We start from the raw sequence: 26817 nt of genomic DNA, 5'->3' as shown, positions 1-26817 counted from the left end.
TAGGCCTAAGCCCATACATCGTGGGCAGCTGGAATTGGACTCTTTACATGAAATAGAAAAGTCCATATGATCCAGGGAGACACCATGAAGGCAGGCTGATAAATCCAGTGTTGGAAGGTATAATAGCAACATCTGATGTGCCTTCTCAGATTCTTTTGGTACCGTTGTTTTGGACCCACAACAAATACAATACTATCATTAGGAACAGGACATATTTCTAAAAGTAAATTCAGAGACAAAGATTATAATATATCAGTTTAGTATGATAAGAGGTAATCAGAATAAGCAGCAAATATAAGAGAAAATAGAAATAAAATGATTTGAAAACAATTTTTAAATCCTGCTGCTTAGTTGCTCAGTTTTTTTTTTAATTTTATTTTATTTTTAAACTTTACATAACTGTATTAGTTTTGCCAAATATCAAAATGAATCCGCCACAGGTACAGCTTTGTCCAACTCTTTGTGACCCATTGGACTGTAGCCTGCCAGATTCCTTTGTCCATGGGATTTCTCAGGCAAGAAATACTGGAGTGGGTTGTCATTTCTTACTTCAGGGGATTTTCCCAACCCAGGGATCAAACCTGCATATCCTGTGTCTCATGCATTGCATGTGGTTTCTTGACCTGCTGAGCTATAGGGGAAGGCCAGTTTTTAAATAAATGTCTTTCAGTTAAAAGCTTGCTTGTGCTGTCTATCTACCAAGCCACTGATGCACCTAATTTCATCATCGACAGAAGCATATCTGTTGGGCTCTAGAGGTGCTACCAAGTTGCCTGTTGTCTAACAAACTTAATACACTTTATACAACCTAACTGCCACACAGTCCCCATCTCACATCACTCTCTGATCAATGGATGCCATCTGAAAGATGCTGGAGGTCATCGCGATGGAGCCTGAGGCAAAACTGGCTGACTCATAGTCTTGTCAGGGACAAGAACCCAGAGAACCACATGGCTGACATTGAAGTGAATGAAAAGTGGGGTTAGCTTTATGGGGATACAACTGGGCAGGAAGGTCAGGATCAGCTGAGGTCCTTTTCCCACCCAGACACTGATGTTATATTGATGTGTTTCTTCATTAGTAACCATGGTAGGATATAAAACCTCCAATAAAAAATGACCTGGAGAACAAGTGTTTCTGTACAAACATCATTCTGACTGGAAACAAAAGTCATCTTCTGAAGGAGGATTATATTATGCTGGAACTAGCCAAGACAGAGTGAGAGACATTGAACTTGTGTCTAGAGGTATGGCAAACCAGATGCATACTGTGGGTAACTGGAATTTTTGGTAAAACCAAAAATAGAGTGAGAGTATTTTCTGAAATCACCACAGGTGGTTTGCAAGCAGGTTATGAAAAGAAAAAGACTGCATGCCTTGTTTTGTGATACTTCACTTAGAATGAGTTCTTATGTAGCTAATTTTTGATGTGTTGTTTATTAGTATATGATTACTGGCCTTTTTCATTTATCTATAATCTATTTAAGATTACAAATTAGAGGTTGTCTTGCTACTCTATTTAGAAGAAAACCATGATTGCTGGTGCTTCTGTAAGCAATCCATCTGCCCCATCAGGGTCCCTATAGTACCACTCTAACATTTCTTCCTAGCACAGCCACTTGACCAGGTATCAACTAAAGACATTTCTTAATTTCTTGCTCCTTTTAAGAAAGATAAATTGCTAGTAACTTTTGTGAATTAGGCTTTAACTACTTTATAAATAACATGTCTTGCCTACCATTTACCAACTTCAAGGCACTCTGATGGATTATCACTTCAGAATCTTCCTTCTAATCACATTTTATGGGTTATGTAAATTTTGAAAATGTGCATAGCCTGAAAGGCCCAACCAAGTCTGTGTCACTGTAGCAAAGGTAGAGGTGTGATTTTATGTTAATTGCCTTATTTTTATTGTATAATCAATGCCTCTTAATGTGTGCTACCAGCAATAATTATATCTACCCCAGACTAGGTGTAATAATGTTTTAAAATTGAGTATAATACTGATATTTGTCATCTCTGTAGGAAATTATAAAAAGAAGAGTAGATCTACTTGAGCTAGGAATAAGGAAATCTAGTGATTGAAAACAAACAAACCATCCTCCATAGGTTAGTGAAATGACAGGTCTTCAGTTCAGTCAGTCAGTTCAGTCGCTCAGTCATGTCCAACTCTTTGTGACCCCATGAATCGCAACACGCCAGGCCTCCCTGTCCATCACCAACTCCCAGAGTTCACTCAGACTCATGTCCATCGAGTCAGTGATGCCATCCAGCCATCTCATCCTCTGTCATCCCCTTCTCCTCCTGCCCCCAATCCCTCCCAGCATCAGAGTCTTTTCCAATGAGTCAACTCTTCGCATGAGGTGGCCAAAGTACTGGAGTTTCAGCTTTAGCATCAGTCCTTCCAACACTCAGGACTGATCTCCTTTAGGATGGACTGGTTGGACCTCCTTGCAGTCCAAGGGACTCTCAAGAGTCTTCTCCAACACCACAGGTCAAAAGCATCAATTCTTCAGCTCTCAGCCTTCTTCACAGTCCAACTCTCACATCCATACCTGACCACAGGAAAACCATAGCCTTGACTAGACGAACCTTTGTTGGCAAAGTAATGTCTCTGCTTTTGAATATGCTATCTAGGTTGGTCATAACTTTCCTTCCAAGGAGTAAGCGTCTTTTAATTTCATGACTGCAATCACCATCTGTAGTGACCTTGGAGCCCAGAAAAATAAAGTCTGACACTGTTTCCACTGTTTCCCCATCTATTTCCCATGAAGTGGTGGGACCAGATGCCATGATCTTCGTTTTCTGAATGTTGAGCTTTAAGCCAACTTTTTCACTCTCCACTTTCACTTTCATCAAGAGACTTTTTAGTTCCTCTTCACTTTCTGCCATAAGGGTGGTGTCATCTGCATATCTGAGGTTATTGATATTTCTCCCAGCAATCTTGATTCCAGCTTGTGCTTCTTCCAGTCCAGCGTTTCTCATGATGTACCTGCATATAAGTTAAATAAACAGGGTGACAATATACAGCCTTGACGAACTCCTTTTCCTATTTGGAACCAGTCTGTTGTTCCATGTCCAGTTCTAACTGTTGCTTCCTGACCTGCATACAAATTTCTCAAGAGGCAGATCAGGTGGTCTAGTATTCCCATCTATTTCAGAATTTTCCACTGTTTATTTTGATCCACACAGTCAAAGGCTTTGGCATAGTCAATAAAGCAGAAATAGATGTTTTTGTGGAACTCTCTTGCTTTTTCTATGATCCAGCGGATGTTGGCAATTTGATCTCTGGTTCCTCTGCCTTTTCTAAAACCAGCTTGAACAGCAGGAAGTTCATGGTTCACATATTGCTGAAGCCTGGCTTGGAGAATTTTGAGCATTACTTTATTAGCATGTGAGATGAGTGCAATTGTGCGGTAGTTTGAGCATTCTTTGGCATTGCCTTTCTTTGGGATTGGAATGAAAACTGACCTTTTCCAGTCCTGTGGCCACTGCTGAGTTTTCCAAATTTGCTGACATATTGAGTGCAGCACTTTCACAGCATCATCTTTCAGGATTTGGAATAACTCAACTGGAATTCCATCACCTCCATAGCTTTGTTCGTAGTGATGCTTTCTAAGGCCCACTTGACTTCACATTCCAGGATGTCTGGCTCTAGGTCAGTGATCACACCATTGTGATTATCTGGGTCATGAAGATCTTTTTTGTACAGTTTTTCTGTGTATTCTGGCCATCTCTTCTTAATATCTTCTGCTTCTGTTAGGTCCATACCATTTCTGTCCTTTATTGAGCTCATCTTTGCATGAAATATTCCTTTGGTATCTCTGATTTTCTTGAAGAGATCCCTAGTCTTTCCTATTCTGTTGTTTTCCTCTATTTCTTTGCATTGATCGCTGAGGAAGGCTTTCTTATCTCTTCTTGCTATTCTTTGGAACTCTGCATTCAGATGTTTATATCTTTCCTTTTTGTCCTTTGCTTTGTGCTTCTCTTCTTTTCACAGCTATTTGTAAGGCCTCCCCAGACAGCCATTTTGCTGTTTTGCATTTCTTTTCTATGGGAATGGTCTTGATCCTTATCTCCTGTACAATGTCACGAACCTCATTCCATAGTTCATCAGGCACTCTATCTATCAGATCTAGGCCCTTAAATCTATTTCTCACTTCCACTGTATAATCATAAGGGATTTGATTTAGGTCATACCTGAATGGTCTAGTGTTTTTCCCTACTTTCTTCAATTTCAGTCTGAATTTGGCAATAAGGAGTTCATGGTCTGAGCCGCAGTCAGCTCCTGGTCTTGTTTTTGCTGACTGTATAGAGCTTCTCCATCTTTGGCTGCAAAGAATATAATCAATCTGATTTCGGTGTTGACCATCTGGTGATGTCCATGTATAGAGTCAGAAAGGTGTGAATCACTCAGAATATAATGAAAGAGGTTAATAGAAAATGTAAGGGAGAAGTTAAGAGACATGGATAATAGAAGGAGAAACAGTGTGTGCATGCTAAGTGGCTGTAGTCCTATTTGACTCTTTGTGACCCTATGGACTGGAGCTCACCAGGTTGTTGTACAGATGGCTAACAGGCATGTGAAAAGATGTTCGACCTCACTAATTATTAGAAAAATGCAAATCCAAACAACAATGACCTGTTGCTTCACATCAATCATAATCAGTTCAGTTCAGTCGCTTAGTTGTGTTCAAGTTTTGCAACCTCATGAATCGTAGCATGCCAGTCCTCCCTGTCCATCACCGACTCCTGGAGTTCACCCAAACTCATGTGCATGGAGTCGGTGATGCCATCCAGCCATCTCATCCTCTGTTGCCCCCTTCTCCTCCTGCCCCCAATCCCTCCCAGCATCAGAGTCTTTTCCAATGAGTCAACTCTTGACATGAGGTGGCCAAAGTATTGGAGTTTCAGCCTCAGCATCAGTCCTTCCAAAGAACACCCAGGACTTATCTCCTTTAGGATGGACTGGATCTCCTTGCAGTCCAAGAGACTCACAAGAGTCTTCTCCAGCACCACAGTTGAAAAGCATCAATTCTTTAGCGCTCAGCTTTCTTCACAGTCCAACTTTCACATCCATACATGACCACTGGAAAAACCATAGCCTTGACTAGATGGACCTTTGTTGGCAAAGTAATGTCTCTGCTTTTTAATATGCTATCTAGGTTGGTCATAACTTTCCTTCCAAGAAGTAAGCATCTTTTAATTTCATGGCTGCAATCACCATCTGCAGTGATTTTGGAGCCCCCCAAAATAAAGTCTGACACTGTTTCCACTGTTTCCCCATCTATTTCCCATGAAGTGATGGGACCAGATGCCATGATCTTAGTTTTCTGAATGTTGAACTTTAAGCCAACTTTTTAACTCTCCTCTTTCAGTTTCATCAAGAGGCTTTTTAGTTCCTCCTCTCTTTCTGCCATAAGGGTGGTGTCATCTGCATATCTGCTGCTGCTGCTGCTGCTAAGTCACTTCAGTCATGTTCGACTCTGTGCGACACCATAGAGGGCAGCCCACCAGGCTCCACCGTCCCTGGGATTCTCCAGGCAAGAACACTGGAGTGGGTTGCCATTTCCTTCTCCAATGCATGGAAGTGAAAAGTGAAAGTGAAGTCACACAGTCGTGTCCAACCCTCAGCAACCCCATGGACTGCAGCCTTCCAGGCTCCTCCGTCCATGGGATTTTCCAGGAAAGAGTAGTGGAGTGTGGTGTAATTGCCTTCTCCCTGCATATCTGAGGTTATTGATATTTCTCCCCACAATCTTGATTCCAGCTTGTGCTTCTTCCAGCCCAGCGTTTCTCATGATGTACTCTGCATAGAAGTTAAATAAACAGGGTGACAATATACAGTCTTGACGTACTCCTTTTCCTATCTGGAACCAGTCTGTTGTTCCACGTCCAGTTCTAACTGTTGCTTCCTGACCTGCATATAGGTTTCTCAAGAGGTAGGTCAGGTGGTCTGGTATTCCCATCTCTTTCAGAATTTTCCACAGTTTATTGTGATCCACACAGTCAAAGGCTTTGGCATAGTCAAGAAAGCAGAAATAGATGTTTTTATGGAACTCTATTGCTTTTTCGATGATCCAGCAGATGTTGGCAATTTGATTTCTGGTTCCTCTGCCTTTTCTAAAACCAGCTTGACTTAATGGCCATCATCAAAAAAGTCTATAAATAACAAATTTTGGAGAGGATATGGAGAAAGGAAAACCCTTGTATACTGGTGGTAGGAATATAAAGTTGTACGGCTACTTTGGAAAACGGTATGAATGTTCCTCAAAAACCTAAAAATAGAGCTATCATATTCCAGCAATGCTACTCCTGGATGTATATTCAAAAAATACTAAAACTCTAATTTGAAAACATGCATACATTCCAGTGTTCATAGCAGCACTGTTTACAATAGCTAGTACATGGAAGCAACCTTGATGTCCATCGACAAATGAATGGATAAAGAAGTTATGGAACATATATACAATAGAATATGACTCAGCTATAAAAAGAACCCATTTGCGTTGGTTCTACCGAGGTGGATGAACCGACTGCCTATTATACAGAGTGAACTGTCAAAAAGAGAAAAAATATATATCTATATTAATGGATATATATGAAATTTAGAAATATGTTTGATGAACCTATCTGCAGGCAGCAGTGGAGATGTAGACATAGAGAACAGACTTTTGGGCACAGTGAGGGAGGGAGAAAGTGGGATGATGTGAGAGAGTAGCATTTAAACATATACATTATCATATGTAAAATAGATAGCCAGTAGGAATTGGCTGTATGACTCAGGGGATCAATGACATCCTAGAGGGGTGAGATAGGGAGATAGGTGGGTGGGAGGCTTAAGAGGGAGGGGGCATACGTATACGTATAGCTGATTCATGTGATGTATGATCCTCCAATTAAAAATAAAATATAATTTTAAAAAGCTACATTTCAAGATAAAATCTAGGAACGTATATGTGAACAAGAATTGGCTCATGGAATTTGTGGTCTAATAGCAGAAATAAACATCAACCAAATAATCACACTAGCCAATGCATGCAGCATACACACCCAGTCAAGCCCTCTGAAGGGAGTCATATACTTTTTTAAACAATTATTGAAATAATTTAAATAGAACTGTGGGTCAGAGAAGCCTTTCCCAAGAAAGAAGCACTGGAGTAAGCTCAGAAACGATGGTTGAGAGGGAGATGATGGTTGAGAGGAAGGAAGGAAGCAAGGATGAGAACATTTCAGACAAGGGAAACAGAGTGTGCAAAGACTCAGTGAGTCAGGGAATAGTTTCAAAGCTTCAGATTTTGTGTGGCTCGAGTGCAATTAGTCAGAAAAGAAAGACGTAAGATGAGGCTAGAAAGATGACTCTAGGCCAAAAACGACTTGCATACCAAGTTAGTGAAATGAAGTGAAAGTCAATCAGTCGTGTCTGCCTCTTTGTGACCCCATGGACTGTCCATGGAATTCTCCAGGCCAGAATACTGGAGTGGGTAGCCTTTCCCTTCTCCCGGGGATCTTCCTGATCCAGGAATTGAACCAGGGTCTCCTGCATTGCAGGCAGATTCTTTACCAGCTGATCCACAAAGGAAGCCCAAAACACTGAAGTGGGTAGCCTATTCCTTCTCCAAGGGATCTTCCTGACCCAAGAACTGAACCAGGGTCTCCTGCATTGCAGGTGGATTCTTTACCAACTGAGCTATCAGGGAAGGCCATACCAAGTTAGTTAATTTTGCATTTATTCTAAATATTATAGCTATTGAAATATTTTGAAAATAGGAAAAGATACTATAGATTGATATTTTAGATTTAACGTTATTTTGAGATAATTCTAGATTCACATGCATTTGTAAGAAATAATATAGCAAGATCACATATAACCTTCATTCATTCCTCCAATGTACTATATTATTATTATAATGAAGTATAGTGTAACCACCAGTATACTGAGATTAGTACAATCAAAATAAAGGACTCAGCCACTGAAAAGGATCACTCACATTGATTTTTATAGTCACACTCACTTCCATCTTTTTCTCAGCATGTGCTTAATCTGGTTCGATTTCTATAATTTTGTCATTTCAAGAATGTTATATAAATGGAATCACACATGTGACATTTGGGGATTGGCTTTTTTTCACTGTTTGGAATCGTCTAAGGAGTCATTCAAGTTGTTGCTTGTATCAGTAGTTTTTATTTTTGTTGTTGTTTCATTGTGGAGTAGTGATTCATTGTATGCAGTCTGTTTAACCATTCACCCACTGAGGAACATCTGGGTTGTTTCCACTTCTAAGTATTGTGAAGAAGCTGCTAAATGTATTCATGTAAATGTTTCTCTGTGAATATGTTTTAATATTTTCTGAAATAAATGCTCAGGAATGCAATTGTTTGGGTTGTGTAATAGTCGCATTTTGAATTTTTCAAGAAACTGCCTAAAAACTAACAATCTAATTTTTTATGAAACTTTCTAGTTTTCATTTTATTTCTCCTCAGTATTGTGGAGTGATCTAGTTTTTCTGCATTTTTTGCCAGCATTTAGGACTGTCAGAGCTGATTATTTTATTGATCTTAATAGGTATGTAGCAGTATCTCATCATGATTGTAATTTGCATTTTCTTAATGGTCAGTGACACTGGGTATCTTTTATGTGCTTGTTTTTCATCCTTATATTTTCTGTAGGTGAAGTATCTGGTCAGGAAATTTACTCAGTTTTAAGTTGGGTTGTTTGTTTTCTTGTTGTTGAGATTGGGGGATCTTTTAATATATTTTAGATATACATCGTTTGTTGGATATGTGATTTGCAAATATTTTATCTAATTCTGTATCTTTTCCTATCATCCTCTAAAAATGTTCTTTTACAGAGCAAAAGCTTTTAACTTTTGAAGTTTAATTTATAAATTTTCTTTTTTATGGATTATGATATTGGCATCAAGTCTAAAAATTATTTGCCTATATTTAGATTCTGAAGATCTTATATTTTTTTCTAAAAAGGTTTTTAATTATAGTTTTTATATTTAAGTTTTTGATCTATTTTGAGTCCATTTTGGAATAGAGTGTGAAACATGTTGAGGTTTATCTTTTTGCTTGTGAACATCCAGTTACCCTAGCACCATTAGTTGAAAACTGCCTTTCCCCTTTCAAATGCTACATTCACAGGGTTGCTTTGTACCTTTCCCCAAAATCAATGAGACGTATTTGTACGGGTATGTTTCTGGGTTTTCTGTCCTGTTCTGTTGATCAATGTATCTGTCCTTTCACTAATACCAGTCTTGCTTACTCTAAGTTCAGTTCAGTTCAATCGTTCAGTTGTGTCTGACTCTTTGCGACCCCACAGACTGCAGCAGGCCAGGCCTCCCTGTCCATCACCAACTCCTGGAGTTTACTCAAACTCATGTCTATTGAGTCGGTGATACCATCCAACTATCTCATCCTCTGTCGTTCCCCTCTCTTCCCACCTTCAATCTTTCCCAGCATCAGGGTCTTTTCAAATGAGTCAATTCTTTGCATCAGGTGGCCAAATATTGGAGCTTCAGCTTCAGCATCAATCCTTCCAATGAACATTCAGGACTGATTTCCTTTAGGACTGGTTGAATCTCCTTGCTGTTCACGGGACTCTCAAGAGACTTCAACACAATAGTTCAAAAGCATCAATTCTTTGGCGCTCAGGTTTCTTTATAGTCCAACTCTCACATCCATACATGACTTGGAAAAACCATAGCTTTGACTAGATGGACCTTTGATGGCAAAGTAATGTCTCTGCTTTTTAATATGCTGTCTAGGTTGATCATAACTTTTCTTCCAAGGAGCAAGTGTCTTTTAATTTCCTGGCTGCAGTCACCATCTGCAGTGATTTTGGAGCCCCTCAAAATAAAGTCTATCTCTGTTTCCACTGTTTCTGCATCTACTTGCCATGAAGTGATGGGACCAGATGCCATGATCTTAGTTTTCTGAATGTTGAATTTTAAGCCAACTTTTTCACTCTCCTCTTTCACTTTCATCAAGAGGCTCTTTAGTTCCTCCTCACTTTCTGCCAGAAGTGTGGTGTCATCTGCATATCTGAGGTTATTGTGATGTACTCTGCATAGAAGTTAAATAAGCAGGGTGACAATATAGCCTTGACATACTTCTTTCCTGATTTGGAACCAGTATGTTGTTCTATGTCCAGTTCTAACTGTTGCTTCTTGACCTGCATACAGATTTCTCAGGAGGCAGGTCAGATGATCTGGTACACCAATTTAAGGATTTTCTGCAGTTTGTTGTGATCCACACAGTCAAAGGCTTTGGCATAGTCAATAAAATAGAAGTAGATGTCTTTCTGGAACTCTGTTGCTTTTCTGATGATCCAGAGGATGTTGGCAATTTGATCTCTGGTTTATCTGCCTTTTCTAAATCCAGCTTGAACATCTGGAATTTCATAGTTCACATACTGTTGAAGCCTGGCTTGGAAAATTTTGAGCATTACTTTACTAGCGTGTGAGATGAGTGAAATTGTGGGGTAGTTTGAACATTCTTTGATATTGCTTTTCTTTGGGATTGGAATGAAAACTGACCTTTTCCAGTCCTGTGGCCACTGCTGAGTTCTCCAAAGTTGCTGACATATTGAGTGCAGCACTTTAACAGCATCGTCTTTTAGGATTTGAAATAGCTCAACTGGAATTCCATCACCTCCACTAGCTTTGTTTGTAGTGATGCTTCTTGAAGCCCACTTGACTTCACATTCCAGGATGTCTGGCTCTAGGTAAATGATCACACCATCGTGATTATCTGGGTCATGAAGATCTTTTTTGAATAGTTCTTCTGTGTATTCTTGCCATCTCTTCTTAATATCTTCTGCTTCTGTTAGGTCCATACCATTTCTGCCTTTTATTGTGCCCATCTTTGTATGAAATGTTCCCTTGATATCTCTCATTTTTTTTCAAGAGATCTCTGGTCTTTCCCATTCTATTGTTTTCCTCTATTTCTTTGCATTGATCACTCTAGGTATACAGTAAATCTTGAAATTAGGTAGACTAATTCCTCTTATTTTATTCTTCTTTATCTATTTTGCTTTTGCTATTCTAGTTCTTTTGCCTTTTCATATAATTTTTAATATAATACTGCTTATATATACAAAACCAGAATAATGAGATTTTAATAGCATTTGCATTAATCCTATACATTAATTTTGGGAGATGTACTGCATTGACTCTTCCAGTCTAGAGGAAGGCATATTTCTCCATTTATTTAGAAATTCTTAGGTTTCTTTTCATAAGCACTGTGTAGTTTTCAGCATATGAATCCTATACACGTTTTTTGGACTTGTGCCTAAATATTTTGTTTTGTTTTTGTTTTTTTTTTTTCCCAGAAACTGTATTTTTTAATTTCAGTGTCTACATATTCAATGCCAGTATATAGAGGTCCAATTGATTGTATATGTTTATATTATAGCCTATATCCTTGCTGAACTCATTTATTAGTTCTAGGATTTAAAAAATATGTATGTATTCCTCTGAATTGTCTATGTAGATAATAATGTCACGTACAAATAGAGACAGCTTTATTTCTTCCTATCTGATCTATATTTTTAAACTTCCTTTTTTTGCTTTATGCCACAGGCTAGAACTTCTCACATTATGAATAAGAGTGATGCTAGTGGGCATCCTTGTTTATGCTCAACCTTATGGGAAAGCATTCAGTCTTCTACCACTAAATATAATATCATCTGTAGATTTTCTATGGGCTTCCCTGGTAGCTCAGACGGTAAAGACACCACCTGCAATGAGGGAGACCTGGGTTTGATCTCTGGGTTGGGAAGATCCCCTAGAGGAGGTCATGGAAACCCATTCTAGTGTTCTTGCCTGGAGAATCCCCATGGACAGAGGAGCCTTGCGGGCTACACTCCATGAGGTCACAAAGAATCAGATACGATGTTCTTTATCTTGTTGAAGAAGTTCTCCTCTATTCAAGAGTTGTTGTTGTTGTTTTTTTTTTTTACCATGAACGAATATTGAATTTTGTCAAATGCCTTTCTGCATCAATCAATATGTGTTCTTCTTAACCTACTATGGGGTGGATTACACTGACAGATTTTTGGAATATTGAATCAACTTTGCATTTATGGACTAAGCCTTATCTAGTTATGTTGTACAGTTCTTTTTCAATATATTGCTTAATTATATTTGCAAATGTTTAACTAAGGATTTTTGCAGCTATCCTGATTAACATTGTGCAAAGACTTTTCTTTGTGAGTTCCAGGTTGAATGTAGAATCCAGGTAGAAGCCTACTGGGGTAGTTCACATGAGATGTGATATTAATAGCAGCTTGCACTAAAGTTGGGACGGGCAACAAGGAGGTAAAGAAAATCAGATTGACTTGAGAGATATTATAAGAGAATATGCGGGGTTGAGAGAGAAGAACATGTCAGAGATGACTCCTAGGTTTTAATTTGTGTACTGAATGGCTGAGGCTATCATTCCCTGTGACATTAGAGAAATATCAGTTTCTAGCAGATAGGATGGGTCATGACTTTAGTACTGGACATGATGTAGGTGGTGCTAGTGGTAAAGAACCTGCCTGCAGATGCAGGAGACATGAGATATGTGGGTTCGATCCCTGAATCAGGACAATCCCCTGGAGAAGGGAACAGCAACCCACTCCAGTATTCTTGCCTGGAGAATCCCATGGACAGAGGAGCCTAGCGGGCTATGGTCCAGAGGGTCGCAAAGAGTCAGACAGGATGAAGTGACTGAGCACGCACACGCACTGATTCCAAAGGGCCCGAGTGTGGCTGACTCCGAGAATGTGACACATATGACACAATGTACCTTTAAGACACCTAAGGAGACGCCTAAGGGTGTCCTTAGACATAATGCCTGAGTCAGAGCATGGGTATCAGAAATGGGCCCCTCCTTCATCTAGATCACAGCAGAGCCAGACGTGCAGGCAACCACTGAAGATATTTTGGAGAACTCTGTGGAGCAGAATCTCCCCCATAATGGGGGAGAAACTACCTAAGAAGCTGAGTAAAGGGGAAATAGGCCTTGGAAGAGTTCCTGATCCACAGATAACACTGCATCTCTACCCCTTCCACCTCTGCCCAAATAGGTAACAACAAGACTCCAACCCGGTGCCTGGGAGCTTGCCTCTAAGATATGTTAAGGAGAGATGGCGCATGTGCAGTTGGGAGCTCAGAGCAGAGGCCTATGTTCAGAGTCATTTGAGGCAGTCAGTAAAGTTGTGTAGATTGGTTAAATCCCTGGGGATAAATTATAGAGTGAGAATAAATGGCGGCCAACAATGAATGGGTGGTTAGTGGTGGAAGAGCCTGCAAAGTAGACAGGAAAATCAGCGGCCAGAGAAGTAGGAGTAAAGTTAGGACAGTGTGCATTATGGAAAGTGAGGCTAGAAATGTGAAAAGTATTAACAAAAAGAAAAAGAATTTTGAACGTTATAAAATAGTGCTTAAGGAGAGGTAAGATGAGGACTAAACCATCCATTGGAGTTGGTGACAGGGAGGCCACTAGTGAATTTAATGAGCATTCTTTGGGTGGAGTGAAGGGGCGGAAGCCTGAATGGAGTGAAAGATGAGTGGGAGGTGAGGAAGCAGAAACAGTGACTGCTGAAAACCATTTCAGAGTTTTGGCTTTGAAGGGGAGGAGAGAGGCAGAGCAGTAACTGGGTGAGGATGTAGGAGTCAAGGGAACATTTTTTTCTTTTTAAGTGGAAAAGGAATATGTATGTTTAAATGTTGCTTTATTGGGCTTCTGTAGAACTTTTCATTTATGGAAGGGCTATAGGACTTTTTAAAATGCCATACATTATTTTACAGGCAAAACAGAAAATATTACTCATCCCATGGAACTTGGGCCATAGAGATCTAAAGAATTACAATCAGAGCTCCAAAGAGGAGAAGGGGCTCTTCTGAGCTGCATCTACATGCGACAGCTGTCATCCGTATCCGGATGCAGAGCCAGCTCTGCTCGGGGTTGCTCAGCGCTGCTTACCCAGGCCCTTGTCTTGTTTGGGTTTGGCTGGGTGGCCTGATCTTCCTCACAGTTCTCAACCTCTTGAGGATGTGTTTGTTCTTTTATAAGATTTTTTTCAGTTATGCTGCCTAAATTTTATTTCTTCCTGCACAGATAATTAATACAGAGCATCTTAGACTATATATAGAGATAGCCTGTAATATTGATTAAAGTTGGAAAATGTAAGAATATTGCTATTAGTTGTAAACATGAATAATACATTTGTGTCTTAAGTCCTTTGGGTGCCTTTTCAAAAGTAAGTAAAATTATGACTTAAAAGGTTAAGGGTAGCTCAATAAATTTGTCAGCTGGCAACATACCAGAATCTTTCCTTGACTGAATTTTTATCATAGAAAAAAGCATACATAAAGCAATTGTGTGATAATAAATAGAAGACAAGAAACCCTTTGACTTTGGCTGGAAGAAAGCCAATAACTTACTCTGGCACTTGATAAAGGGGAGTATAAAAAGTCTTTTAAAAATGATATGAAATCTATTCTTTGCCTCATTTACCTACTTAAATGCACAGATAAAAGGCAGTAGATGAAGCTACCCTAGGGATATGGTTTTTTATCACCGCCACCTAAGGTTCTGTGTTGTGTGTGGCCTATTCATCTATCTAGAGCTGAAAAGCCCACCCCCGTCTTCCTATTTACCCATTGCCACCCTTGGTATCAAGTCAAGTGGAAAGTGCCCAAAACTAGAATATAGAACTTGGCTATTTTCCCTGACCCTCACTGACTAACATTGTCCTTATATAAAATTTGGGAGTAATAATATCTGACAAACTCCTTACATTAGGTATTTTTGTGATAATTCCATTAAATCATTTTTATCAAGAAGTCTACACTGTGTATAACTACAAGAATGCCCTTGTTTATTTGAACCAAATTTCACCTAGATTATTGATTTATTTATTGATTAAACATTTATTTATTGATTAAACTCCAGCATCATAATTACCTAGGGGCTTATTAAAATACAGATTCCTGGGTTCTAACCCCAGAGTTTCTGATTCACTAGATCTTGGGTGGGAGTTGAGAATTTGTAGTTCTTATAATTCCCCAGACAATGCTGTTTATGCTGACGAGTAATCGCACTTGAAGAACTAGGCAAAGGAGGATGGAGATGTGATGGTCCTCTTTGAGGAAACAATCCTGGGCACTTTATGACATATAGCATATGCCTTGTTGATGATGTTTTCTCTTCATTTATTCATTCCACAAAGTTAACATTTGTAAAGGCCTTACTATAGGAATGCAGTGTGCTAACTACTCTAAATGCCGTATCTTATTTAATCATATTGCAATCTTACTGGTAGGTTCTATTATTATGGCCATATTACAAATGAGAACATTTAGGAAGTTAACTAAATTGCTTTGTTTCACATTAGTAATAACTGGCTGAACTGAAATTCAAAAGGCTGTAGATTCCAGTTTCCAGGTTCTCAACTACAAAATTACACCAATCCATGCCAGGAAGTTGAATGGTGAAGTAGTAATGTTACATCTGGGAAAGACCAATGACTTTTTTAAAGCACTTATGACAAGAATAGCCTCTTGCATAAACCACATTTTCTTCTTCCTTTCAAAGAGATTTTTCTTTTCTAGTTGGCTGATTCTGTGCTTTGCCCTGGGCCATCCTGCACCCTCGGCTTTGGCTCTCGCGTTTCCTTTTCCTGGTCAGTAATGGGGCTTCCCAGGTGGTGCTAGTGGCAGAGAACCCACCTGTCAGTGCAAGAGATGTAAGAGACACAGGTTCGATCCCTGGGTCTTGAACATCCGCTGGAGGAAGGCATGGCAACCCATGCCAGTACACTTGGCTGGAGAATCCCATAGACAGAGAAGCCTGGTGGGCTACCATCCATAGGGTCGCAAAGAGTCGAACATGACTGAAGAGACTTAGCATGCATACATGCACGCACACACACACACACACACACACGAGAGAGAGAGAGAGAGAGAATAGTATCATCTTTTTCCTTCTTCATGTAGATGAATATGGGGTTTTTCTCCCTTCAGGTTAGATTAGAGATAGCCAAATAACAGCCAGCGGGCCAAATACAACTTACTGCATTTCATGTAGTCACAAGCTAAGAATGGCTTTTGCATTTTGAAATCATTGAGAAAGAAAAGCTAAAAAGGATAATATTTCCTGACACATGAAAATTACATAAAATTCAAATTTCAAAATCCATAAATTAAGTTTTATTGGAATACAGCCATACTCATTCATTTACATCTTGTCTATGGACACTTGCCACCACACCAGAAGAGTTGAGTATTTGCAGTGGAGACTATCTGGCCCACAAAGCCTAAAATATTTGCTTTCCAACCCTTTACAGAGAGGTTTGCCAGCCCCATTTATTAATAGCTATGTTTCTCATACACTGTGCTAGGAATACAAAGGAGTATAAGACGTTGTCCTTAACAAATTCAAGTCTTCTGTGTCAGCAAGGATCTTCATCATTTTTAAAGTAATAATGGAAATTAATGTAAATATTTTTAACTCTGCTTACCTTTTGTTAAGTCTTTCTTTATTCATTTCTTGACCCCATGTATTAAGAGAGAGATTGATATGAGTTATCAGACAAGGAAAACCTACTGACCAGGAATTTTAGAACACTGCGTGCTATTAAGTACAAAGAACATATGAAGCCATTGACTGCATGCTTGTTACGGTCCAGGCACTTCCAGAATTAGCTGATTTTATTCTCACATGAACGTTAGGAAACAGATATTCTCACATCACCATGCTGGAAATTAGAAAACTGAGCTTTAGACTTGCCCTGGGTTACAGCTGGACTACCATGAGATGAAAAGTTGGACCCAGGCTGTCTTCCTGCAGTGTCTGCATTATTAACCAGCTGGGAGAAGGAACAACTTAACAAGGTTCACGAGAGCTATTTTTATTTTTATTTTTTTAACTGCAAGTCTATCTTTATTTTTTATTTATTTTTTTTTTCAGTATTCTTTTTTTTTTAATTTTATTTTATTTTTAAACTTTATATAATTGTATTAGTTTTGCCAAACATCAAAATGAATCCGCCACAGGTATACATGTGTTCCCCATCCTGAACCCTCCTCCCTCCCCCCTCCGCATACCATCCCTCTGGGTCGTCCCAGTGCACCAGCCCCAAGCATCCAGTATTGTGCATCGAACCTGAACTGGCAACTCATTTCATACATGATATTTTACATGTTTCAATGCCATTCTCCCAAATCTTCCCACCCTCTCCCTCTCCCTCTCCCACAGAGTCCATAAGACTGTTCTATACATCAGTGTCTCTTTTGCTGTCTCGTACACAGGGTTATTGTTACCATCTTTCTAAATTACATATATATGCGTTAGTATACTGTATTGGTGTTTTTCTTTCTGGCTTACTTCACTCTGTATAATAGGCTCCAGTTTCATCCACCTCATTAGAACTGATTCAAATGTATTCTTTTTAATGGCGGAGTAATACTCCATTGTGTATATGTACCACTGCTTTCTTATCCATTCATCTGCTGATGGACATCTAGGTTGCTTCCATGTCCTGGCTATTATAAACAGTGCTGCGATGAACATTGGGGTACACGTGTCTCTGGTTTCCTCAGTGTGTATGCCCAGCAGTGGGATTGCTGGATCATAAGGCAGTTCTATTTCCAGTTTTTTAAGGAATCTCCACACTGTTCTCCATAGTGGCTGTACTAGTTTGCATTCCCACCAACAGTGCAAGAGGGTTCCCTTTTCTCCACACCCTATCCAGCATTTATTACTTGTAGACTTTTGGATCGCAGCCATTCTGACTGGTGTGAAATGGTACCTCATAGTGGTTTTGATTTGCATTTCTCTGATAATGAGTGATGTTGAGCATCTTTTCATGTGTTTGTTAGCCATCTGTATGTCTTCTTTGGAGAAATGTCTATTTAGTTCTTTGGCCCATTTTTTGATTGGGTCATTTATTTTTCTGGAGTTGAGCTGTAGGAGTTGCTTGTATATTCTCGAGATTAGTTGTTTGTCAGTTGCTTCATTTGCTATTATTTTCTCCCATTCTGAAGGCTGTCTTTTCACCTTGCTATGTGTTTCCTTTGATATGCAGAAGCTTTTAAGGTTAATTAGGTCCCATTTGTTTATTTTTGCTTTTATTTCCAATATTCTGGGAGGTGGGTCATAGAGGATCCTGCTGTGATGTATGTCAGAGAGTGTTTTGCCTATGTTCTCCTCTAGGAGTTTTATAGTTTCTGGTCTTACGTTTAGATCTTTAATCCATTTTGAGTTTATTTTTGTGTATGGTGTTAGAAAGTGTTCTAGTTTCATTCTTTTACAAGTGGTTGACCAGATTTCCCAGCACCACTTGTTAAAGAGATTGTCTTTAATCCATTGTATATTCTTGCCTCCTTTGTCAAAGATAAGGTGTCCATATGTGCGTGGATTTATCTCTGGGCTAACCCTAACTTAACAAGGTTCATGAAAGCTATTTTTAAATGTTTGAGAGTATATCATGAGGAAAAGTAAGTGATCATTTGTTTTTTTGCCATCAGCTATAGAAGAATTTATAAGCAATGTTTACACTATCCACCACACCATAGGGAAAGGAAGACAGTGAGAACTGGAAAATAAATGAGGCTCAATATTCAAGACAATGGCTGATTAAACAAGATGCAGGAGTAAGGCACTGGGGTTGGAAGTAGAATTGAATCCTTAGTCCATGATTTGTTAGCTGTATGAGCTCTTTTTGTCTCTAAATTTCCCTTCCTTCGCAGGGCCTTTGCGCATGCTCTTCCCTCCCTGTGTAACACTCTTCCAGCCTTTAGTATGATGGTATCTTCAGGTCTCTGTTTGATGTCACCTCTTCAAGGGGGTCCTTCCCTGACCACCCGTCAATGCAGGCCCACCATTTGCCTTGTTCGTTTTTCCATCATTGCACAGAGCACTAATTCCTCTTTTGTCTTTGTTTCCTTGTTTTCTGTCTGTCTGCAGGTCTTCATAATAGTAGAGGCTGTGGTCCTCCCTTCCCATTAAAAAAAGACTATTATCTTTCTTTAGGTATTTAAATTGTTTATTACTGATGTTGGATAACATGTCTTTCATATGCAAAAATCTGTAAATGCACTGATTTTTAAAAAATTTATTTATTTTTTATTGACGAATAATTGCTTTACAGAATTTTGTTGTTTTCTGTCAAACCTCAACATGAATCACCATAGATATACATATATCCCGGAGAAGGCAATGGCAACCCACTCCAATATTCTTGCCTGGAAAATCCCATGGACGGAGGAGCCTAGTAGGCTGCAGTCCATGGGGTCGTGAAGAGTCGGACACAACTGAGTGACTTCACTTTCACTTTTCACTTTCATGCATTGGAGAAGGAAATGGCAACCCACTCCAGTGTTCTTGCCTGGAGAATCCCAGGGACAGTGGAGCCTGGTGGGCTGCCCTCTATGGGGTCGCACAGAGTCAGACATGAATGAAGCGACTTGGCAGCAAGCAGCAGCATACATATATCCCCTCCCTTTTGAACTTCCCTCCCATCTTCCTCCCCACCCCACCCCTCTAGGTTGATACAGAGCCCCTGTTTTAGTTTCCTGAGCCACACAGCAAATTCCTGTTGGCTACCTATTTTACATATGGTAATGTAAGTTTCCATGTTACTCTTCCCATACATCTCACCTTCTCCTCTCCTCTCCACATGTCCATAAGTCTGTTCTCTATGTCTGTTTCTCCACTGTTGTCCTGTAAATAAATTCTGCAGTACCATTTTTCTAGATTCCGTTTATATGCATTAGAATACAATATTTATCTTTCTCTTTCTGATTCACTTCACTCTGTATAATAGGTTCTAAATTCATCCACCTTATTAGAACTGACTCAAATGCATTCTTTTTTGTGGCTGAGTAATAGTCATTGTGTATATGTACCACCATTCTTTATCCATTCATCTGTCGATGGACATCCAGGTTGCCTCCATGTCCTAGCTATTGTAAATAGTGCTGCAGTGAACAATGGGATGCAGGTGTCTCTTTCAATTTTGGTTTCCTCAGGGTATATTCCTAGGAGTGGGATTGCTGGGTCATATGGTGGTTTTATTCTTAGTTTTTTAAGGAATCTCCATACCATCTTCCATAGTGGCTGTATCAATTTACATTCCCACCAACAGTGCAAGAGCATTCCCTTTTCTCCATATCCTCTCCAGCATTTATTGTTTATCAACTTTTTGATGAGGGCCATTCTGACTGGTGTGAGGTGATATCTCATTGTGGTTTTGATTTGCATTTCTCTAATAATGAGCAATGTTGAGCATCTTTTCATGTGTTTGTTAGCCATCAGTATGTCTTTGGAGAAATGTCTGTTTAGGTCTTTTTCCCACTTTTTGATTGGGTTGTTTGTTTTTCTGGCATTGAGTTGTATGAGCTGCTTGTATGTTTTAGAAATTAATCCTTTGTCAATTGTTTCATTTGCTATTGTTTTCTCCCATTCTGAGAGTTGTCTTTTCACCTTGCTTACAGTTTCCTTTGCTGTGTAAAAGCTTTTAAGTTTAATCAGGTCCCACTTGTTTACTTTTGTTTTTATTTCCATTACTCTAGGAGGTGGATCATAGAGGATCTTGCTTTAAGTCATCGAGTGTTCTGCTTATGTTTTCCTCTAAGAGTTTTATAGTTTTTGGTTTTACATTTAGGTCTTTAATCCATTTTGAGTTTATCTTTGTGTATGGTGTTAGGAAGTGTTCTAATTTCATTCTTTTACATGAAGCTGTCCAGTTTTCCCAGAACCATTTATTGAAGAGGCTGCCTTTGCCCTATTGTATATTCTTGCCTCCTTTGTAAAAAATAAGGTACCCCTAGGAGCATGGGTTTATTTCTGGGCTTTCCATCTTGTTCCATTGGTCTGTATCTGTTTATGTGCCAGTGCCATACTGTCTTGATGACTGTAGTATACAGTCCTGATGACTGCCTTGATGCTTTGTAGTATAATCTGAATTCAGAAAGGTTGATTCCTCAGCTCCATTTTTCTTTCTCAAGATGCTTTGGCTATTCGGAGGCTTTTGTGTTTCCATATGAATTGTGAATTTTTTGTTCTAGTTCTGTGAAAAATGCCATTGGTAATTTGATAGAGGTTGCATTGAATCTGTCGATTGCGTTTGGTAGTATAGTCATTTGTACAACATTGATTCTTCCTGCCCAGGAACATAGGTTATCTCTCCATCTGTTATGTTGTCTAAAAGACTTGTATTATTTTTTTTTTTGAGCAAAGTTACATTTACAGAAAAATTGAGTGGAAAATACAGAGAACTCTAATACATCCCATCACACTCCAACTCCTCTGTTTTTAAACATCTTGCTTTTGGGTGGAACGTTTGTAACAGTTGATAAGCCAATGTTGATACAATATGATTAAGTCCAGAGTTTACATGAGGGTTCATTCTTGGTGTTGTACATTCATGGGTCCACCATTATAGCATTGGACAGAACAGATTCACTGCCCTAAAAATCCCCTGTGCTCCACCTATTCGTTGTTCATTCCCTTAAGCATCTGGAAACCACTGATCTTTTTGCTGTCACCTAGGTTTGCCTTCTTCAGAGTGTCATGTAAGTTGACCCTTGAAACAATGTGAGTTTGAACTGCATGGGTCCTGAGTGGACATATTTTGAACAAATTTGAAGGATGGAAATTGTATGAACGCAGCTTTTAATTTAATATAAGGAAGAATATTTGAAAGATCTGCCCATTGAACGTAATAGGTTATCTTCTAAGGCAGGGTGCTGTTAGTCACTCGGTTGTGTTCAACCCTCTGTGACTCCATGGACTGCAGCACGCCATGCTTCCCTGTCCTTCACTGTCTCCTGAAGTTTGCTCAAACTCATTGTGTCGATGATGCCATCCAACCATTTGATCCTCTGTTGACCTCTTCTCCTCCTACCCTCAATCTTTTCCATCATCGGAGTTTTTCCAATAAGTCACCTCTTCGCATCAGGTGGCCAGAGTATTGGAGCTTCAGCTTCAGTCCTTCCAATGAGTATTCAGAATTGATTTCCTTTAGGATTGACTGGTTGGATAGCCTTGCTGTCCAAGGAACTCTTGAGACTCTTCTCCAGCACCACAGTTTGAAGGCATCAATTTTGGGGCACTCAACCTTCTTTCTGGTCCAACTGTCACACCCATACACAACTATTGGAAAAACCACAGCTTTGCCTATATGGACCTTTGTTGGCCAAATAATGTCTCTGCTTTTTAATACTCACTCTAGGTTTACCATAGCTTTTCTTCCAAGGAGCAAGCATCTTTTAGTTTCATGACTGCAGTCACCACCCCCAGTGATTTTGGAGTCCAAGAAAATAAAATCTGAGGCAGGTAGCACCTTATATTAATGTAGGTGTTCAAGTCAAGAATAGGTATCAAATATGTCTATTTGGGGTTGAGAAGTTAGACCATTAAACTTGAAGAATTTCTCTTTTGAAACACTGATAAAATGTTTCTAGCTGTTTAGCAAATTAATGTAAATCACCACAAAGTAAAGAATTCTTCAAGGAAAAGAAACTTTGAAACAACTTGTAATAAAACAGCTCCCTACAAAACTGACTTTAAAATGTATTGTTGTTTTGTCTCAATTGCTTGACCTCTGTCTTTATGGGAAAATGTGGAAAAATTGATCAAAAGACTCATTTTTCCATAGGAAAGACTATATTTCTATAAAAAGCTAAAACAGTTCCTTCACAGCGTGGTTCACTACAACCCGAGTGAACATGAGGCATCAGAAATATTGCAATCATCAATTAAAATCTAGTTTGTTCATTGTAAATTGTACTTGCTTATTTTGTAAGAAGCACAAGTAAAGAGACCTTTTATGAGATAATTGATTAGGGGATGCCTTGAACTCTCTTTTCCCTACTCTGATTCTATGGAAAAAGAACTTATCTTATATTCATTAGTGCCACATAGCAAGATGAACCTGGTTTCAGGGCAGGAATAGAGATGCAAACATAGAGAATGGATATGTGGACACAGTGGGACAAGTGGAGGGTGGGATGTACTGGGAGATTAGGTTTGACAAAAATACACTTTCATGTATAAAATAGGTGGCTAGTGGGAACCTGCTGTATAGCACAGGGCACTCAGCTTGGTGCTCTGTGATGACCCAGAGGGGTTGGGAGGGAAGTCCAAGAGCAAGGGAATAAATGTATACATATAGCTGATTCCCTTCATTATACAGCAGAAATTGACACAACATTGTAAAGCAGTTATACTCCAATTAAAAACAAACAGAAATACTTCTTATTGTTTGTCTGAAGTACTACATAGCCATGAAGTTGAGTGTCTTAGAAATATATGCTCTTCCTTGGCTTTATGGGGACTTTATTTTTTCTCTTTAGTAGATATTTCTTCCTACATTATTCCTTTAGTGTCTTGCCTACATTTTCTCATAAAGTAAAAAGCTTTTCAACTTCCTTTAATTTATTCAGTACAACAATTTTTTTTTTTAATTTTAAAAATTATGACATGTAGTCTTGAGCTAATTCTGAAGTTGTTCTCGAGGTCACTTAACATGACTGAAGGGGCTTTAACACCATGAAAAAACTACTCCTTCAAATTATTTAACACACTGAAAAAAAGTTATTCAGAAATTATTCTAATTCTTGTTTCTCTGTCTCCCCAAAAATAAATATATTTTTGATATTTGAAAATCTCATCAGTGATTCTTAAGTGAAAATCTGATCTGCAATGAGATTGAAATTGAAGGGAAAAGGGCGCGGTTGTCCTGTCTTCTTTAAGTTTCTAGTTCTGGGATTCTCATTTCTCCAGAATACTTTCTATTTTAACAACAAAATCTAATCTCAACTTTTATCATAACTCACAATGGATTCATGAATGCTACGTACATTTTAAAGCAGATTTTTAATGCATCATCCTACTTTTCCACCTTTATCTCTATTTTTCTTTTTTAAACTCTTTATTTTATATTGGAGTGCAGGCAGTTAACAACGTTGTGATAGTTTCAGGTGGACAGCAAAGGGACTCAGCCATCCATATGTATGTATCCATTCTCCCCCCATATCTCCTTCATGAGAAATATTACGTGTCTAACGAGATTGCTTACTGTGTACTAAGCATACCTCAAACTTTCCTGTATCTATGCTTTTGTTGATTATGTTTGTCCTTTTAAAGTCAGTGAAGGACAGGTTTTCAACTACACACTTTACTGAATATAAAAAATGGCAATGAGGCTTCACTGGTGGCTCAGACATTAAAGAATTTGCCTTTAGTGCAGGGGACCTGGGTTCGATCCCTGGGTCGGGAATATCCCCTGGAGAAGTAAATGGCTACCCACTCCAGTATTCTTGCCTGGAGAATCCCATGGACAGAGGATAGGGTAGGGAAAAGAATGAAAGGAGTGAAGGTAATGTTCAGATGGGTTGACAAAAACTCCGAAAGAGGAAGTAGTGTGATTTGTTTCCAATTACTTTACAATTATGCCTTGTGTTGGCTAGAGGGGATAGGAGAGAAGACATATTTCTTATTGGTATATCTGAATCTGATTAAATCTAATTTTTCACCATGACATAGAGTGTATTCTTATATAGGGAGCTAATTTTTCTAGAATAAGGAAGGAAAAATAAAAGATATTTTCTGAGATGATGGTTTCATCTGTGTTCCTTTGAGATCAAAGAGGAATAAAGTGAAACTTTCCCAGTGGAGTCTCAAATTCTGGAAGCTTTTGTAATTGTTGGAGATTTTCAAAACAAGAGTATTCTCTGGATTTCTGCATAATATAATTCTTATATAAAGTACTGGAAGAGAAAAAGGAGAGGGTGTCAGCTTTTGGAGAGGAGATAAGCAGAGATAAGCAGTGGTCTCAGATGGGGCAGCCCCAGCCCTTTGACGCCTGGCTGGAGGCAGTGCTGCTGTGTTTACTGTAGATACTCAGGCAGAAGATGAGGCAGCAAAGGTGACTGAATCCCAATTATTTTTCGATGGGACTGCCTAAGCAATCTTGTATCATTTAAATTCCTGAACCAAGTTTCTGTCAAGGTATTATGGGTAATCTGATTTGTTCTACATTAGAATTAAAAATGGGGAGGACCATTCTACACAGTTTTTGTTTGTTGCAAGTGAAGAATAAAGTTTTCTTTGAGTTTTTTGATATCAAGGCTGCAAATCAAGATGCTTTCAACTGAAGCAATTACTGTGTACATATTGCTCTACACATATAACAAAGCCTTGCTCCAGCAGAAAAAGGTTTTTTCCTGAAGAACTAAAGATTGAAGGTAAAAAAAAAAAAAAGGTTTTGGAAATGCTGAAATTACCTTTAAAATTGTAACACTTTGTAGTTATTACAACTTAGTACGGTAATCAGAACCTAGAAAACACTGTGTTGTTATCTCAATTCTGTCACTAACATGGTGGGTATCCTTGAATAAATCAGAAAATTGGTCCTTTCCTTAATTTCCCCATATATAAAATAGAAGACACAATTTCTAGCTTGCACTCAGAAATAGCTAGGAAAATTACTTTCACATATTTTAACATTTATAAAATGCTACTCTAGCCTTCAAAAATTATTTTTGGTCTATTTCTAGTAACAAAGTAACTGACATTTCAGAAAGATTGTATTTAATTGTATAAGTACAGAAACTAAAATAAAATCTTAATAATGCTGTCACCTCCCAAAGGCCCGTGCTGGATCAGTTTTGCAAGAATTCAAAGCTTTCCTCATTCTCTCAGTGGGGAATCTGACCCCCTAAAGTTGAGAACTTCACTACATAGAACACAACCTCTATTATTATTTTTGTTTATACTCCTCCATCCTCTTCAATGCACACACTTACACACACATACAAACATGTACACAGATATTTATTATAAAATATGCATTATGCCAAATAGAGTTATTATATATATTTAGGTACTTTGAATATTGCCCTATATAATTTTATTTTCAAGAACAGCTTTTAATGACTGTATTGTATTCAGGTACAATAGATATCCTAGACTATTTTCTTTGGTTTTCTTATGTTGGATATTTAGGATATCCAGGTGGCACAGTGGTAAAGAATCTGCCTAACAATGCAGGAGACACAGGAGGTGTGGGTTCAATCCCTGAGTTGGGAAGATTCCCTTGGAGGATGAAATGGCAACCCACTCCAGTGTTCTTGCCTGAAGATTTCCATGCACAGCGGAGCCTTGAAGGCTCCAGTCCATACGGCTGCAAAGACGTAGACACGACTGAGCACGCATAGCACGATGCCTTGCTATTATAAGTAAAGTTTCATAAGTTTCTATTCAACTAAATATTTGTGTATGTCTTTTCTTAATTCTTTAGCAAGATTGCCTGATGACTACTTCTTTGACCATTTAATATAGTTATGATTCTCATGTATTGGCTTTTCTAGACTATTCCACCAGAATGTAGATTGCTTAATCTGAAGTGCAACACCTTTTTAAAACCTTGTTTTCTCAAAAAATATCTTTCCAATATATGACTGTTCAATTTATATGTTTTCTACTGAAACAATGAGTTTGATGATTGCAAAAATGAACACATTGTGTGAATTTCCCAAGTTACACAGTTTTCGGTCTGTGGGAATTACCTTGAGAATTTTCCAATCATGAAAATCTAACAGTGGAAGGAAGCCAAAGTGATCTGACTCCTCAGGTTTAGGTCTTAACTACCTGCAGGTATAGACTTTCTTCAAGGAACGTTTATTAAAAGCATCATTTTGTCACATCAAGAATCAGAAGAGAAATCTTAAAGGTAATATTTTTGGCTGTCTTTTCTTTGGAATGAGATTGAATTAAGCCATATTCTATTGGCCGCATTCACTTGCTGTAAGGAAACATT

The 26817-nt window shown here is 38.7% G+C and overlaps 1 protein-coding gene across 6 annotated transcripts in view; it reads left to right on the top strand.

The window, feature by feature from the left end:
• The window catches only part of LOC129652658 (disks large 1 tumor suppressor protein-like), a 690295-nt gene that overhangs the window by 646000 nt on the left and 17478 nt on the right, over positions 1-26817 (top strand). Inside the window, exon 5 of one of the 6 annotated variants that reach the window (XM_055581520.1) lies at positions 26004-26205. The exons of the other annotated variants lie outside the window; for them this stretch is intronic. Coding sequence (XP_055437495.1) covers positions 26004-26027 — 24 coding nt within the window. The 3' untranslated portion in view covers positions 26028-26205. Of the gene's footprint in view, positions 1-26003; positions 26206-26817 lie in introns of those variants that run through there. 6 annotated transcript variants of the gene reach the window in all.

This window comes from Bubalus kerabau, chromosome 5 (assembly GCF_029407905.1).
Source record: "Bubalus kerabau isolate K-KA32 ecotype Philippines breed swamp buffalo chromosome 5, PCC_UOA_SB_1v2, whole genome shotgun sequence".
NCBI classification, from domain to species: Eukaryota; Metazoa; Chordata; class Mammalia; order Artiodactyla; family Bovidae; genus Bubalus; species Bubalus kerabau.
This window is presented reverse-complemented; position numbering and strand designations above follow the sequence as displayed.